General features: G+C 51.6%; 1 protein-coding gene across 11 annotated transcripts in view; it reads left to right on the forward strand.

Moving 5' to 3' along the window:
* LOC117996942 (transcription factor BCFI-like) overlaps window positions 1–17,256 on the forward strand; it is a 206,472-nt gene that overhangs the window by 36,255 nt on the left and 152,961 nt on the right. For 6 of the 11 annotated variants that reach the window (XM_069498119.1, XM_069498125.1, XM_069498120.1 and 3 more), the window contains exons 3-4: window positions 7,535–7,853; window positions 13,667–13,730. The exons of the other annotated variants lie outside the window; for them this stretch is intronic. In XM_069498119.1, coding sequence (XP_069354220.1) covers window positions 7,535–7,853; window positions 13,667–13,730 — 383 coding nt within the window. The remainder of the gene's footprint in view (window positions 1–7,534; window positions 7,854–13,666; window positions 13,731–17,256) is intronic. 11 annotated transcript variants of the gene reach the window in all.

Raw genomic sequence — 17,256 nt, forward strand, 5'->3', positions numbered from 1 at the left:
GGATACATCAACGCAAAGTACTGGATGGATCGGCCTGAGGCATACAGGTAGCTATTACGACGTAGACATCCGTTAAGTAAGAATTTTTGAATATTCTATCCTTCAAGGCGTAAAACAGGGGTTTTAAATTTGTGTAGCGGGCATAAGCTAGTTGGTCGGCTCGTGCTAGTCCACGATAGCCACTGGCTACACCATCGTCCTCTGCTGGACAACGGTCACACGCTACAGTGATGTGGGACCACAATGAGCGATACAGTACATCGAACGGTTCGTCTTCGCACACCGCGCAAGATGGCGCGGGGCGCAAGTCAGAGCAGTAGGTTCCAAGTAACTACAATAGTTAGTGGAATTTTCCTCAATTTAATTAATGCAGTAAACAAACGGTTCTGGGGAGCAGGAAAACTGAATGTTATTGGCTCCACAGACGAGTTAATTACGTGCCTACGCAGCGAGCAAACAGAAATAGGACTCGACTTACATCTCACATTAACTGACCATCCAAGCACACTACACTCAGCTCGGACCTACATCGTAATTATATCGATAGATACGATATACGAGATATATGTAGTATTTGCTGACTACAGATGAAACATTTTAAGTTAGCTTCCCAAAACAATTTGCATTCCGAAACGATACAAAAGCCCCTAAATTCAAACAAATAAACTATTGCATTTCATTTCTATATACCTACCCATTAGTATAGTCCGCGACAGGTTGAGATGGCAATCAGGGTATGCGGGTGCGCCGGGCGTTCCCTCCCCGGTGGCTGCACCACAGATAAGTTCTGTTATCTGTGGGCTTCACCTTGCATTCGGATGCGCTCTATTGCTTAGCTGTATTAAAAATTTTTACAAAAAAAATAAAAACCGACTTCGTTACATAAACACTAAAAATTGAAAAATAATTTAATTTATTACCGAATATATTATGTATACAAGAGTTAATATAGTTCCATAATAATACTTTTTGGTGCCGGTGCCAATTAGCTTTAGCTGCGCGAATCGTCTAGACTTCATATTTTTATGGGACTCCACAATGGCACCTCATTACAGCATTCTTCATTCAGTCATTGGGACGAAGGACACGCCGAGAATGAATGAGTGGAAGTAATTAAAGTATACTATGAATGTAATGCCGTGCTAGCTGTGATAGCCGTGCTAGCTGTGATAGCTGTGATAGCTGTGATAGCTATGATAGCTGTGATAGGACGTGCGGCTCGTATTGGGGAGATCGCGGCTTTGATTCCGGGCATGCCCTCCTAAAAGGAAGGAAAACATCGTGAGGAAACCTGCATGCCTGAGAGTTCTCAATAATGTTATCAACAAAGGTGTGTGAAGCCTGCCATGTTCGTGGCGCGGCGCGCGGCGGGCGAGGTGAGGCGCTAGGCGCTAGTGTGCCTGGGCCTGCGTCGGTTTCGGTTTTGTTTGCGCCTCTAACCTAACGCGCTATTTTACACGTTTTAAGGGCCCTTCGGATCGTTTCTAAATTTGTCGTATATATTTTTTGTGCGTGTCGAGTGACGACTTAAGTGTCTCGAAATGAGTTGTTTGTATAGGCCCTCAGCTCCGTGCCGCTCGCGATGCGCAAACACCCCGCGCGGCTCTCGTTGCCATAGGTAACTGCAGCATTCGTCTTCGTTCGTCTTCGCATTGGTATAATGTAACTAGCGGTTAGCCGCGTACCTACAATTTCTGATATACAATCCCGCTACGAAAGGCCGATCGCCAAAAGTTCATCTGCTAGTAAAAATCGCGACTTTGCCCTCTTTTATCAGATGGTACCAACTCCAAGAATATCATTACAGCCGAATTTACAATTTACATAGCTTTCAGTCAATCTTTCAACCTCAATTACTTACTCTTTAAGGGATGGATTTTCATAAAATTCTTTCTTGGCTTGATGTCTAAAGACCTAAAAGAAACCTACTTCCAAACAAGTTTCTTAGTTCCTGAAATTGTTTGATTGATTGGTCAATAGGTGAGTGACACGCATCTCGCTTTTATTATACTAGCTATAATTAAAAGTCCCGCAAATTGCTAATGCGCGTGGCCGCCATTTTAGTGACGTCAGCACTAGACTGAAGTTTCGAGCTGATGGTATATTTTTACTTAAATATACGTCACAATGACGTGATTTGGATGTTAATGAGACATGGTTCCAGCGCAATAGCAATTTGCGGGACTTATACCTATTCTGTTGGTAGGTAGGTTCTGTTGCTTCTAGTGTAGTAGATGTTCGATGGCCACATTGTAAGTGTCAGAGTCGGGCGGAGGCGTACACCCTCCACATACGTACAGTGTGGTGTGTGTAGTTTAGTGTGTAGTGTAGTGTGTAGTGTGTAGTGTAACGACAGCACTTCCGGCCGCGGCAGATAACGAGCCCCCAATGAACTGCTGTTCGGATACCGAGCTCGTGTTGTGGCTGCTTTGTTGTCATGTTCCGCGAACAGTTGGGATAGTTTACACAACATTAGCTCGCCCGACGCCCGACGCCCGACGCCCGACGCCCGACGCCCGACGCCCGACCGTCAGTCCCTCGGGAGCGGCGGACTCCGGGAAGCTGACACCAGGAGGACTTCACGCAGTGTTATAAGTCCCGCAAATTGCTATTGCGCTGGAACTATGTCTCAATAACATCATTTTGACGTCAGCCGAAACAAAAATATACCATCAACTCGAAACTTCAGTCTAGTACTGACGTCACTAAAATTGCAGCTACGCGCATTAGCAATTTGCGGGAGTTATACACGGATAAATGTAACATTTTCCTCTTTATCTTAGTATCCAATCTAAGTTAGCTATTTTTATTTACTTACCTAACAACAAAAAATTATGCTCGTTTCGGTTCAACCAAGCCTAAAATGTATGCTGCTAAGTGCTAATGGTAATGCTGCTAGTGGATTTAGGAGTCATGGGTGGGATCCCGACACTTTTAGAATTAGATCTGAGATAAGTGTTTTAGGCTTTCCGTTCCTTTGAACCGTAGAACTATTAAAGCTCCGGGACTTGTTCTCTCTGGGCACTGGGCAGGTCCCGTCCGTCGTGCGTTTATCCGTCTCTGTATGCATGTGTGGATGCGGCGTGTAGACTGTAGTTGTAGTTGACAGATGACACCATGAATGTGGCGCATTCACAGTACGTCGTGTTACTCCGCGTCATCAGTAACGCGACACCGCCTACCTAGCCACTAGCAACGTGTCTGCCCTTCAGCGTTCCTGTTGTAGACACAATAAACTTATTAATTGGCATCTCAATTAACGCTTCTACTAATTGAACATTTCATCTTTCTATTATTATGATCCTTAAGCTTATAGATTAAAAGAATCGAAATGTCCTAACAAAAGGGAAACAGCCATTAGAGTATGTTAGGATAGTGTTTATCGCAGCATTTCTCCCGCATGCGTCAGACGATCTCGCGCACTGGCACATCAAGAGGCACAGCGTGACGCACACACCTCGGACACTGTCTCGCCATTGGCTGAAATGCGTCGTTGCAGCGTTGCAGGAACAATGTTATAGTTTAGTCAATCACAATATTGGAGTTGTAGCAGTACCTAGTTACCGAATCACAAAACTCACTTGAACGTAGATAACGCGCTCACAAGTAAGATGTGGACACGGAGTGACAAGTTCCGCGCCGACTGCCGACTGCCGACTGCCGACTGCCGACTGCCGACTGCCGACTGCCGACTGCCGAGCCAGTCAAGCTTGGTTGCCCCGAGGACTGTTGGGAGATACCTCGACATTACCATCATGTTGGACATGGTGTATTGATCGGAACGGACTCGCCCGCGTGGTTGTGTAGGAAGTGTCGTGCGGGCTCCGGCGGGCACGCGTGGCGGAGCACGTGCGCGCCCGCGTGCTCGCGCCGCCTGCGGGACGTCACTACGGTGTGTCCAATGGAGCGGATGATACTTGTAAAAAGTTTACATGAATAAAATAACATTCTATTCTATTCTATTCTATTCTATTCTATTCTATTCTATTCTATTCTATTCTATTCTATTCTATTCTATTCTATTCTATTCTATTCTATTCTATTCTATTCTAACAACCGCTCAAACTCAGAAGTTTTAAGAGTTCATTTCCGCGATGAGCTGTTCGTAGGGACGTTACATTAGAGCTTCAAACATACGAACCCGCGGGCTGCGGGCTGCGGGCTGCGGGCTGCGGGCTGCGGCCAGCACGCCACCAGGCTCGGCACTTTGTGACGCTTGTGCACATTCGGTGCTATCTAACACCTACATAACGTAGACAAGAGATCTGAACAGACAACTCCGCATCATGTGTTGGCAGTTGTCACACTCAAGTAGGTTGATTATTGTTATCGTCCTAAGTTATCATGACGACATTTACTGCCTCGTTGGGTTTATTCGTAGCTTGTTGATGTGCGAGAGTAGTGTGGCGCGGTGTGGCGCGGTGTGGCGCGGTGTGGCGCGGTGTGGCGCGGTGTGGCGCGGTGTAGCGGCGGCGGATTGAGGCCAGTTAGTTAGTTACTATATCCGGGTTCAAGTTGCGTCGTAAACGGCGCGTATTGTTCCCGCTGTTGGGGCGGGGACACACGCGACGCGCGGCGGCGACATATTGTGCTGCGCGACTTCTAAACAATATTGTAATGCAAGCAACTGTCATGAAAAATTACAAAAAAAAATAAAAATCGACTTCGATACACAAACACTAAAAATTTTGGTGCCGGTGCCAATTAGCTTTAGCTGCGCGAATCGTTTAGACTTCATATTTTTAACCGACTTCAAAAAAAGGAGGAGGTTCTCAATTCGTCGGAATCTTTTTTTTTTTTTTTTTTTTTTTTTTTTTTTTTTTTTTTTTTTTTTTTTTTTATGTATGTTCCCCGATTACGCAAAAACGCCTGGACCGATTTTGAAAATTCTTTTTTTGTTTGAAAGGGTATACTTCAAAGTTGGTCCCATTTCAATTTGGTGAAGATCTGATGAACATCTTCGAAGATAGATACTGGAACTCCTCAACGGATAAGAGTAAATTGCTCGCGATCAGTGTAATAGCTTAGTAAACAGTATATTTTTAACCAGTCATAGCATAATTCCATGAAGCCACTAAAAATTGTGAAATAAAAAAATTTTACAAAAAAAATAAAAACCGACTTCGTTACACAAACACTAAAAATTGAAAAATAATTTAATTTATTACCGAATATATTATGTATACAAGAGTTAATATAGTTCCATAATAATATTTTTTGGGGTCGGTGCCAATGAGGTGCCATTGTGGAGTCCCATAAAAATATGAAGTCTAGACGATTCGCGCAGCTAAAGCTAATTGGCACCGGCACCAAAAAGTATTATAATAGAACTATATTAACTCTTGTATACATAATATATTCGGTAATAAATTAAATTATTTTTCAATTTTTAGTGTTTGTGTAACGAAGTCGGTTTTTATTTTTTTTGTTATGAGACTCCACAATGGCACCTCATTGGCACCGACCCCAAAAAATATTATTATGGAACTATATTAACTCTTGTAAACATAATATATTCGGTAATAAATTAAATTATTTTTAAATTTTTAGTGTTTGTGTATCGAAGTCGGTTTTTATTTTTTTTGTAAAAAAAAATCATTTCACAATTTTTAGTGGCCCCATAGTGTTAAAATATGCTATGCCTGGTTAAAAATCTACTGTTTACTAAGCTATTACACTGATCGCGAGCAATTTGCTCTTATCCGTTGAGGAGTTCCATTATCTATCTTCGAAGATGTTCATCAGAACTTCACCAAATTTAAATGGGACCAACTTTGAAGTATACCCTTTCAAACAAAAAAAGAATTTTCAAAATCGGTCCAGGCGTCTTCGAGTAATCCGGTAACATATGAATTGAGAACCTTCTCCTTTTTTTGAAGTCGGTTAATGAGCTCTAACCTACTGGTCACGTTGTACCTACGAGGTGTTCCGGTGCGGTGTGTTGTTGTGTCACTCTCGTGTCTCGAAGAGTACGCAGAGCAGTCGGTGCTGCACCTGGTCTCTCTCCGGTCGCGTCGGATTTCCGTCCCATTGGACTACGAGAGTGAGGGAATAGAGAGAGCAGCTGTGTTTGTTTCATCACAGCCGTGAGGCGGCGCGCGTGTGCTCGCTCCTGATCTCGAGTCTCGACGTGGAAGTACATTCGCTAAACAAACAATGGTTGCGCGATTAGCTGCGTAAGGCATTGTGTCGACCACTCTCACACACGCGCACGCACACGAGCGTGGTGCGCACACGTGGTAGTTGGTACCTACACGAGACGACATCCAGGAAGTGTGTGCAGGAGTAGATACCTACTGACTTCTCGCATCACCAACAATGGAGTGATCAGTCCCTTCTCTGTAAGTCTGTTGAGTCATTAGGTAACTCGTTGTCGTTACACTCGAGACCAAGTAAACAACACACGAATCATACCTACCTACTTGTTGTACCTATATATACCTACATCATACACGAATTATTATTGTACGTGATTTTGGTAGGTAATCTGTTGGCAAACCAATAAAATAAAAATAAAAAATTAAAATAAAATAACCATCTACTTATTTTGATAATTTATTTTGAACTAAGTAAATGATTACCTATCTAGATAAATATTCATTACACCATTGATACAGACATTACAGATACAGTAATAAAAAAACTAGCCAAGTGCGAGTCAGGCTCGCGCACCGAGGGTTCCGTCCTACAGTCGTATTTTTTCGTCATTTTGCACGATAATTCAAAAACTATGTTGCATTTAAATAAATAAAAATCTGTTTTAGAATACACACACACACACAGGTGAACACCTTTCATATTATGATAGTTGATACCCCACTTGATACAGTTACAACTACTAAATATCCGTTTCGTGAATTATTATCGTTTGCCCGTTTCGGATTTCCAATTTTCTGTGTTCGGGGCTCCGTATGTCTGTGGTCTCAACTCTCAATAAACAGGCCCCTAGAGTGTAGTCTCCTGTCTCCATTAATTCAGTAGCACACAAGTTGTGAATATCACACCTACAATAGGTACGATCTGAATAGGTCATGTTGCCTTTTGTGGTGCTACAGCTGCAGCTATGAGCCATGAGTAGAACTTGTGAGTCAGCTGACGATGGCGGGTATGAGCCATGAGTAGAACTTGTGAGTCAGCTGACGATGGCGGGTCGAACTGCGGCAGTGGCTCGTAATGTATGCAAGCGGCCCGAGGGCGTCGCGACGCGTTGGCTGAGCGCTCCACTTGCGCCGGCGCCGCTGCACCGTATCAGAGAACTGCTGCTGAAGCTATCCAGGCCATGCAAGGTGTACACTATCGCCTGTAAACTTGCAGCGCTTCACCCGCGCTGCGGCCGCGCGTCAGTTCATCGCGGCTTCCGGGCGGCAAAAATAAATACCTACTACTGATACAACAAGTAGCCCTGGCCCGAGGCCGGCCTGTTCGAAGTATCGGTTGGTATCTGCGCTGATTCATTGTTCTCACTTCACACACGCGACCTTAGCCGCTATGTCATACTTGCATCACTAACTTGTTCTGTTGTGCTGTGTCCCAGCGGCGGCGGCGGCGGCGCGGCGGTGTACGCGCGCTGCGCCTACCCGGCGGCGCCCTCGCCGTACTTCGGCACCGGCGTGGAGCTCGCGCAGACGCAGATCTGGACCTGCTCCTCCAGCGCGGGCGGCTCCCCCAGCTACGCGCCGGCGGGCGGCGGCGGCGCGCTGGGCGACGAGTTCGAGGGCAGCGAGGCGGGCGAGGCGGCGGGCGGCGGCGCGCTGCCGGCCTTCAGCGCGCGCTTCGGCGGCCCCTTCGCCGGCGGCGCCGCGCGCCCCGCGCTCTACGCGCCCGCGCTCGCCGCCAACACCTACACGCAGTCCGTGAGTACCCACATTGTCACTTCGGCGGCCCCTTCGCCGGCGGCGCCGCGCGCCCCGCGCTCTACGCGCCCGCGCTCGCCGCCAACACCTACACGCAGTCCGTGAGTACCCACATTGTCACTTCGGCGGCCCCTTCGCCGGCGGCGCCGCGCGCCCCGCGCTCTACGCGCCCGCGCTCGCCGCCAACACCTACACGCAGTCCGTGAGTACCCACATTGTCACTTCGGCGGCCCCTTCGCCGGCGGCGCCGCGCGCCCCGCGCTCTACGCGCCCGCGCTCGCCGCCAACACCTACACGCAGTCCGTGAGTACCCACATTGTCACTTCGGCGGCCCCTTCGCCGGCGGCGCCGCGCGCCCCGCGCTCTACGCGCCCGCGCTCGCCGCCAACACCTACACGCAGTCCGTGAGTACCCACATTGTCACTTCGGCGGCCCCTTCGCCGGCGGCGCCGCGCGCCCCGCGCTCTACGCGCCCGCGCTCGCCGCCAACACCTACACGCAGTCCGTGAGTACCCACATTGTCACTTCGGCGGCCCCTTCGCCGGCGGCGCCGCGCGCCCCGCGCTCTACGCGCCCGCGCTCGCCGCCAACACCTACACGCAGTCCGTGAGTACCCACATTGTCACTTCGGCGGCCCCTTCGCCGGCGGCGCCGCGCGCCCCGCGCTCTACGCGCCCGCGCTCGCCGCCAACACCTACACGCAGTCCGTGAGTACCCACATTGTCACTTCGGCGGCCCCTTCGCCGGCGGCGCCGCGCGCCCCGCGCTCTACGCGCCCGCGCTCGCCGCCAACACCTACACGCAGTCCGTGAGTACCCACATTGTCACTTCGGCGGCCCCTTCGCCGGCGGCGCCGCGCGCCCCGCGCTCTACGCGCCCGCGCTCGCCGCCAACACCTACACGCAGTCCGTGAGTACCCACATTGTCACTTCGGCGGCCCCTTCGCCGGCGGCGCCGCGCGCCCCGCGCTCTACGCGCCCGCGCTCGCCGCCAACACCTACACGCAGTCCGTGAGTACCCACATTGTCACTTCGGCGGCCCCTTCGCCGGCGGCGCCGCGCGCCCCGCGCTCTACGCGCCCGCGCTCGCCGCCAACACCTACACGCAGTCCGTGAGTACCCACATTGTCACTTCGGCGGCCCCTTCGCCGGCGGCGCCGCGCGCCCCGCGCTCTACGCGCCCGCGCTCGCCGCCAACACCTACACGCAGTCCGTGAGTACCCACATTGTCACTTCGGCGGCCCCTTCGCCGGCGGCGCCGCGCGCCCCGCGCTCTACGCGCCCGCGCTCGCCGCCAACACCTACACGCAGTCCGTGAGTACCCACATTGTCACTTCGGCGGCCCCTTCGCCGGCGGCGCCGCGCGCCCCGCGCTCTACGCGCCCGCGCTCGCCGCCAACACCTACACGCAGTCCGTGAGTACCCACATTGTCACTTCGGCGGCCCCTTCGCCGGCGGCGCCGCGCGCCCCGCGCTCTACGCGCCCGCGCTCGCCGCCAACACCTACACGCAGTCCGTGAGTACCCACATTGTCACTTCGGCGGCCCCTTCGCCGGCGGCGCCGCGCGCCCCGCGCTCTACGCGCCCGCGCTCGCCGCCAACACCTACACGCAGTCCGTGAGTACCCACATTGTCACTTCGGCGGCCCCTTCGCCGGCGGCGCCGCGCGCCCCGCGCTCTACGCGCCCGCGCTCGCCGCCAACACCTACACGCAGTCCGTGAGTACCCACATTGTCACTTCGGCGGCCCCTTCGCCGGCGGCGCCGCGCGCCCCGCGCTCTACGCGCCCGCGCTCGCCGCCAACACCTACACGCAGTCCGTGAGTACCCACATTGTCACTTCGGCGGCCCCTTCGCCGGCGGCGCCGCGCGCCCCGCGCTCTACGCGCCCGCGCTCGCCGCCAACACCTACACGCAGTCCGTGAGTACCCACATTGTCACTTCGGCGGCCCCTTCGCCGGCGGCGCCGCGCGCCCCGCGCTCTACGCGCCCGCGCTCGCCGCCAACACCTACACGCAGTCCGTGAGTACCCACATTGTCACTTCGGCGGCCCCTTCGCCGGCGGCGCCGCGCGCCCCGCGCTCTACGCGCCCGCGCTCGCCGCCAACACCTACACGCAGTCCGTGAGTACCCACATTGTCACTTCGGCGGCCCCTTCGCCGGCGGCGCCGCGCGCCCCGCGCTCTACGCGCCCGCGCTCGCCGCCAACACCTACACGCAGTCCGTGAGTACCCACATTGTCACTTCGGCGGCCCCTTCGCCGGCGGCGCCGCGCGCCCCGCGCTCTACGCGCCCGCGCTCGCCGCCAACACCTACACGCAGTCCGTGAGTACCCACATTGTCACTTCGGCGGCCCCTTCGCCGGCGGCGCCGCGCGCCCCGCGCTCTACGCGCCCGCGCTCGCCGCCAACACCTACACGCAGTCCGTGAGTACCCACATTGTCACTTCGGCGGCCCCTTCGCCGGCGGCGCCGCGCGCCCCGCGCTCTACGCGCCCGCGCTCGCCGCCAACACCTACACGCAGTCCGTGAGTACCCACATTGTCACTTCGGCGGCCCCTTCGCCGGCGGCGCCGCGCGCCCCGCGCTCTACGCGCCCGCGCTCGCCGCCAACACCTACACGCAGTCCGTGAGTACCCACATTGTCACTTCGGCGGCCCCCTTCGCCGGCGGCGCCGCGCGCCCCGCGCTCTACGCGCCCGCGCTCGCCGCCAACACCTACACGCAGTCCGTGAGTACCCACATTGTCACTTCGGCGGCCCCTTCGCCGGCGGCGCCGCGCGCCCCGCGCTCTACGCGCCCGCGCTCGCCGCCAACACCTACACGCAGTCCGTGAGTACCCACATTGTCACTTCGGCGGCCCCTTCGCCGGCGGCGCCGCGCGCCCCGCGCTCTACGCGCCCGCGCTCGCCGCCAACACCTACACGCAGTCCGTGAGTACCCACATTGTCACTTCGGCGGCCCCTTCGCCGGCGGCGCCGCGCGCCCCGCGCTCTACGCGCCCGCGCTCGCCGCCAACACCTACACGCAGTCCGTGAGTACCCACATTGTCACTTCGGCGGCCCCTTCGCCGGCGGCGCCGCGCGCCCCGCGCTCTACGCGCCCGCGCTCGCCGCCAACACCTACACGCAGTCCGTGAGTACCCACATTGTCACTTCGGCGGCCCCTTCGCCGGCGGCGCCGCGCGCCCCGCGCTCTACGCGCCCGCGCTCGCCGCCAACACCTACACGCAGTCCGTGAGTACCCACATTGTCACTTCGGCGGCCCCTTCGCCGGCGGCGCCGCGCGCCCCGCGCTCTACGCGCCCGCGCTCGCCGCCAACACCTACACGCAGTCCGTGAGTACCCACATTGTCACTTCGGCGGCCCCTTCGCCGGCGGCGCCGCGCGCCCCGCGCTCTACGCGCCCGCGCTCGCCGCCAACACCTACACGCAGTCCGTGAGTACCCACATTGTCACTTCGGCGGCCCCTTCGCCGGCGGCGCCGCGCGCCCCGCGCTCTACGCGCCCGCGCTCGCCGCCAACACCTACACGCAGTCCGTGAGTACCCACATTGTCACTTCGGCGGCCCCTTCGCCGGCGGCGCCGCGCGCCCCGCGCTCTACGCGCCCGCGCTCGCCGCCAACACCTACACGCAGTCCGTGAGTACCCACATTGTCACTTCGGCGGCCCCTTCGCCGGCGGCGCCGCGCGCCCCGCGCTCTACGCGCCCGCGCTCGCCGCCAACACCTACACGCAGTCCGTGAGTACCCACATTGTCACTTCGGCGGCCCCTTCGCCGGCGGCGCCGCGCGCCCCGCGCTCTACGCGCCCGCGCTCGCCGCCAACACCTACACGCAGTCCGTGAGTACCCACATTGTCACTTCGGCGGCCCCTTCGCCGGCGGCGCCGCGCGCCCCGCGCTCTACGCGCCCGCGCTCGCCGCCAACACCTACACGCAGTCCGTGAGTACCCACATTGTCACTTCGGCGGCCCCTTCGCCGGCGGCGCCGCGCGCCCCGCGCTCTACGCGCCCGCGCTCGCCGCCAACACCTACACGCAGTCCGTGAGTACCCACATTGTCACTTCGGCGGCCCCTTCGCCGGCGGCGCCGCGCGCCCCGCGCTCTACGCGCCCGCGCTCGCCGCCAACACCTACACGCAGTCCGTGAGTACCCACATTGTCACTTCGGCGGCCCCTTCGCCGGCGGCGCCGCGCGCCCCGCGCTCTACGCGCCCGCGCTCGCCGCCAACACCTACACGCAGTCCGTGAGTACCCACATTGTCACTTCGGCGGCCCCTTCGCCGGCGGCGCCGCGCGCCCCGCGCTCTACGCGCCCGCGCTCGCCGCCAACACCTACACGCAGTCCGTGAGTACCCACATTGTCACTTCGGCGGCCCCTTCGCCGGCGGCGCCGCGCGCCCCGCGCTCTACGCGCCCGCGCTCGCCGCCAACACCTACACGCAGTCCGTGAGTGATTGTCTATTATATCAATTCTATGTAACTAGAAGTCTATTCTTGAACAACTCGGCACAAAGCAGCGTCTGTCCTCTGCTGTACGTGCCCGCATTCTCAAGTTACAGTAAGTACTACATCTACTAACAACCGTGATACGGTGATACCGAAAACGGTCATTGGTGTCGGAGCCACCCCTGAAGACGGTCGTACAAATAGATATAGTCTTTGTGTTATAAAGTAATTCTAATATACTCCCACTAAACTGTGTTGTGATCCACAACAGTGCCTACGTCACACGTCACACGTCACACGTCACACGTCACACGTCACACGTAAGGTTCCCGCGACATGTTCCACACCAGCACTAGTCGCTGATAGCGAGCAAGGTGCTGCCCACTCGCGCCTGACGAGCGACGCTCCGCACCGCTCCGCTCCGCACCGCTCCGCTCCACTGCGCCTCCTTCCATCCTGTTGTAAATTGTACAATTCCTACCCTTGTTTCCAATTACATACTTACTATAGTTACTAGCTATTTTTAGTGACAATGAAAATTAATTTTATTAAGATAAGGAAGGTATATTATATTTATTGAAATGGATTAAACGTTCAAATTAACAACCACTAACAAAAATTTAAATATCTGGTTACGTAGGTACTAACCTGTTTTTGGAAACAGGCAAGTTTTGGAGTGCATTTAAATTAAAATATATGTAACTTTAATTACCCCATAATTACGTGTCGATTACTGCTTGATTAACTACTTCGGCATACGACTTGACTTTCAAATTAACTTTAAGTACTTACTATAGCTTATAATTCATACTTACACTTTTTTTAATTGAGCAGAAATGTGTTGTGTGGGATTTTACAAGCTGCATTGTATCGGAAGGGTCACAGGTTTAAAAGGATTTGAAAGGCATTAAGATAATACGGACTGATAAGGGACTCGTACACAATAGAAGTCCGGGAGGGAAGCATATAGTTAGATGTGTAGTGTAGGTACACATTATCGGCTATGCGTTAGTCACAGGTTTTGCGCACATTTTTCAGTGCACGAGAAAGTTAGATCAAACAAGATTACCCGCTTCGCCTAGTTATGACTTAAACTACAGGGTGCTACAGTGCTACACGTGCTGCACGTGCTGCACGTGCTCATCCCTGAATCCCTGTACCATTACTTCCCGAATAGTGTATCGTCCCATTGCGTCTTGCAGAAAGAGTCCTATTGAGTTGCTTACTTTAGAGATGCTAGTTCTACTTATAGTAGTCTATACACCATTACGCAGCCATGGTTTGACTTAATTATTGTCAAACAGTGTAGTATGTGTAAACTTTAATTCTAGATAGCTGTTAATTGAATATATTTGTGTCTCTTTCCAGGAAGTATGGAACATAGAAGGAGGGAGAAGGACAAACCTGCCCGCCTCCGCCAGCCTCTCAGCATGTAAGCTAATAGCTCCGTTATTAACTAATTCAAACATGTTTTATTCAAAATATTATGAAGCTATATCTGGGCCGTAATTTCCTATGACAGTCAAATCGTACCATTTTTAATGTTTACAGCTCTTCATACAAAAACTGTCAAAATCGACATAAAAAATTAGAGAAGATAAGATTTGAATGTCAAAGAGAATTGGGTTCCGATTTAAAGATTAAAATCAATAGTCTATAATTTTAGTCATATTTTAGCTATAAGATGCAAATGCATAAAATATGATCTTTAATTACAATGAACTATCTATTTGTTGCGATATTGTTGCTCCTACAGTTGAGCTAATTACCGCGGGGGACAAACCCTTTGAGCATACCATAAATTGTTCGTTACTGTGTGTACAAATCATATAATGTCTAATATAGCAAATTACAAAAAACCCACTAAACTAAAATTTGTGTATGGTAACTGTAATTAGTTACAACGACAATAGAAACGCAAAATGATGCGCAAGCGCCGATGCGCCGCGACGCGACGTCTGGACTCTGCACGACAGAAATGCACACAGCGTGAGTCACACAATCTTTTGTGTGTGATTTAAAGTTAACAAAATGTCAGATACGAAAATACGTAGCTTCAAATACTCGTCTGATTGCGCACCTACTAGTACAACATGATATCTCCTATTAATACGTAGCTTCAAATACTCGTCTGATTGCGCACCTACTAGTACAACATGATATCTCCTATTAATACGTAGCTTCAAATACTCGTCTGATTGCGCACCTACTAGTACAACATGATATCTCCTATTAATACGTAGCTTCAAATACTCGTCTGATTGCGCACCTACTAGTACAACATGATATCTCCTATTAATACGTAGCTTCAAATACTCGTCTGATTGCGCACCTACTAGTTGCTACACCAGCTGGAACCTTGCGGTTGCAGCAGTGGAGCCCGCGGCCGGCTGTCACGCTCACGACTCTGTTGGTGCTGGCTCGTACCCAAGCAGTTGCGCATCATTGCAAACAAGCAGTCAGCAAACATCCCTGATGCGCTACAGAAACGGTACAGCCCCATCAAAGCATACTTATACCTAGACTTGTACAAGGGGCGGACCAACAAATTCTTGAAAGGACGGAAACGTATTGGCGATTCCTCTGGTGCTGCATATGTTCATGTGCAGCGGTAATCACTTAACATCTTGTGACCGGCCTGCTCGTTTGCACGCTATTTTTGTTTATAAAAACACCTTTAGTAGGTATGCTTTTTGCATAGATTCTACAGGCTGCACGCATCAAAGGTGGAGCAATAGATTAGCTCTAAATTGAGTCTTCTTTACACCTTCAGACGCACGGACGAACTGAATGAAACGAAATTGAACATTGTGTGAAAGCGAAAGCAAAAACTGAAACATGATCCTCGCTGTTTAAAAAGGATTGACGAGCATCTAGGATGCGTATCTACTGATAACGACAGTGCGTGTGTGTCCGTGTGGAGACGAGCGCGCGTGTGTGCGGCGACAGTTCCGCGGGGTCACGCGATAGCTGTTACTATGAGTACCCTCACTAGCTCGTAATTCGGGAGCGATAAGAGATGGACGCACCGCGCCGCGCCGCACCGCGCCGCACCGCGCCGCACCGCGCCGCACCGCGCAGAGCCACTCGAACCTTCGTCCGTCCTCGAGAGTCGAGAGTCGACACCAAACGACGGGTTTTATTCCTATTTGGTGATTAATAGCTTTTCTTTGAATGGTTTCTCCGGCGGTTAAGTGTTTCAGTAAACAATTTTGGGGGTTTTTTTACGGTTCTAGTGTGAATCTCTAAAAGTAGTTTTTAGTAAATTATTTTATCTTTTTCATTGTTTTGCCTTCTCATTTTATCCCAGTAAAGCGGTGATAGCCCAGCGGTTAGCACGTCAGCTTCCTGTTCGGCCCTCGTCGGGTCGGGGGTTCGCTTCCTCTAATAGAATAGAATAGAATAGAATGTTTTTTTTATTCATGTAAACTTTTTACAAGTACTTATGAATAGTCAGGTAGTTTTAATTTACCACTGGTTCGGAATGTCGTTCCTACCGAGAAGAACCAGCAAGAAACTTGGCGGTTGCTCTTTTTGATTTTTCAGCTTCAGATTCAGATTTATTTATTTGCTTTCATGTAAGTTTTTCAATTTACAATGTTATTATACCGTACCATACAAGCCATTGCAGCCCCGTGCATTGCTGGAGCGAGTCAAATCCAAGCTTTTTTATCGTTTACATAGTCTGCGACTGTATAATATGCTTTTTTTAGAAGCATACTTTTAACATTTTTTAAACTTGTGTAAAGGCAAGTCTAATTGTTCGGAGTTAGGTATTTAAGCAATTAAATATCACTCGCTTTAACGGCGAAGGAAAACATCGTGAGGAAATATGTTCTATTTAAACAAAGGACACAATAGCAACGCGTGTTCTAACCACAAACAAATACTGAATACTGAAGGCAGACGATGCTAAAGTTCACCATTAAAACACTTAGACCGTTTGTAGAGCGAGATGTAAATAACATCATCGTCATATTATGTCGCTGGTAGGTTTCAATGATGTAATCAAAGACTAAAATGAATTCCCCAACCGCAATAGTGAAGTGGACTGAACGTCGAACGATGTCCGGCGTGCGGCGTGCGGTGTGCGGTGTGCGGCGGTGTGCGGCGGTGTGCGGCGGCGTGCGGCTGTTTGCGAAGGTCCGCGTCCCGACAAAAAACGATGTCCTCCTCCAAATAAACTCGTTCCCTTTTAAGCGCATTAAATCGCATTCCTTATACGGCGTGGATAGGGCACGTGCCGCGCAAACAGCGCCGCGTCCGGCGACCCCCCCGCACACCCGCACACCCGCACACCCCCCGCACACACATCCCGAGTGACACAAAAAATACAATGTTGTCAAACACTAGCCTCGAGTTTGTGCCGTCGCGCGTCGCGTCGGTCGTCGTCGTTGTCGCTGCTTTTTTCTTCTCCCCGAAGGAAATGTAAAATAATAATTTATTGTTATGATGGCGTGTCAGAGTCGTAAATCAGCATCGATCGTGTCTTCTCCTATCTTTGTGAAAAAAGTTAACTCATTTTAGTTTCATTGAATTATGTAGCAACGTACAATTAGTTTATTGAATTTAATCACGTTCTAACATTGCTGTACAATAATATATTGTAAGCGTTCAAATCAAATGAGCATTTTCCTTGTTTGGCGCTATGTCGAAACGCGCTATGTCCCTTCTTCGGTCTTCATACTTTATTTACATTTGAATTTTTGGAAATTCAAATTATACACATAATGGAGAACTAGGTACGTAAAAAACTTAAATAGAAAAATTACAATCTTTCTTCAATTTCTAGAGCAGAAAAATTCAATATCGTTTCTGAATAAAATTTAATAAATCAGATTATCTATAGAGAAAATTGTATCCACTCGTGTTTCATGACAAAGATCTAACATGAAACATTAAAGTTATTGTATTTACGTACAGTTTTCAAATAAAAGCTTCTAAAAGTCGCAAAACTT

Source organism: Maniola hyperantus, chromosome 4 (genome assembly GCF_902806685.2).
Source record: "Maniola hyperantus chromosome 4, iAphHyp1.2, whole genome shotgun sequence".
Lineage (NCBI taxonomy): Eukaryota > Metazoa > Arthropoda > Insecta > Lepidoptera > Nymphalidae > Maniola > Maniola hyperantus.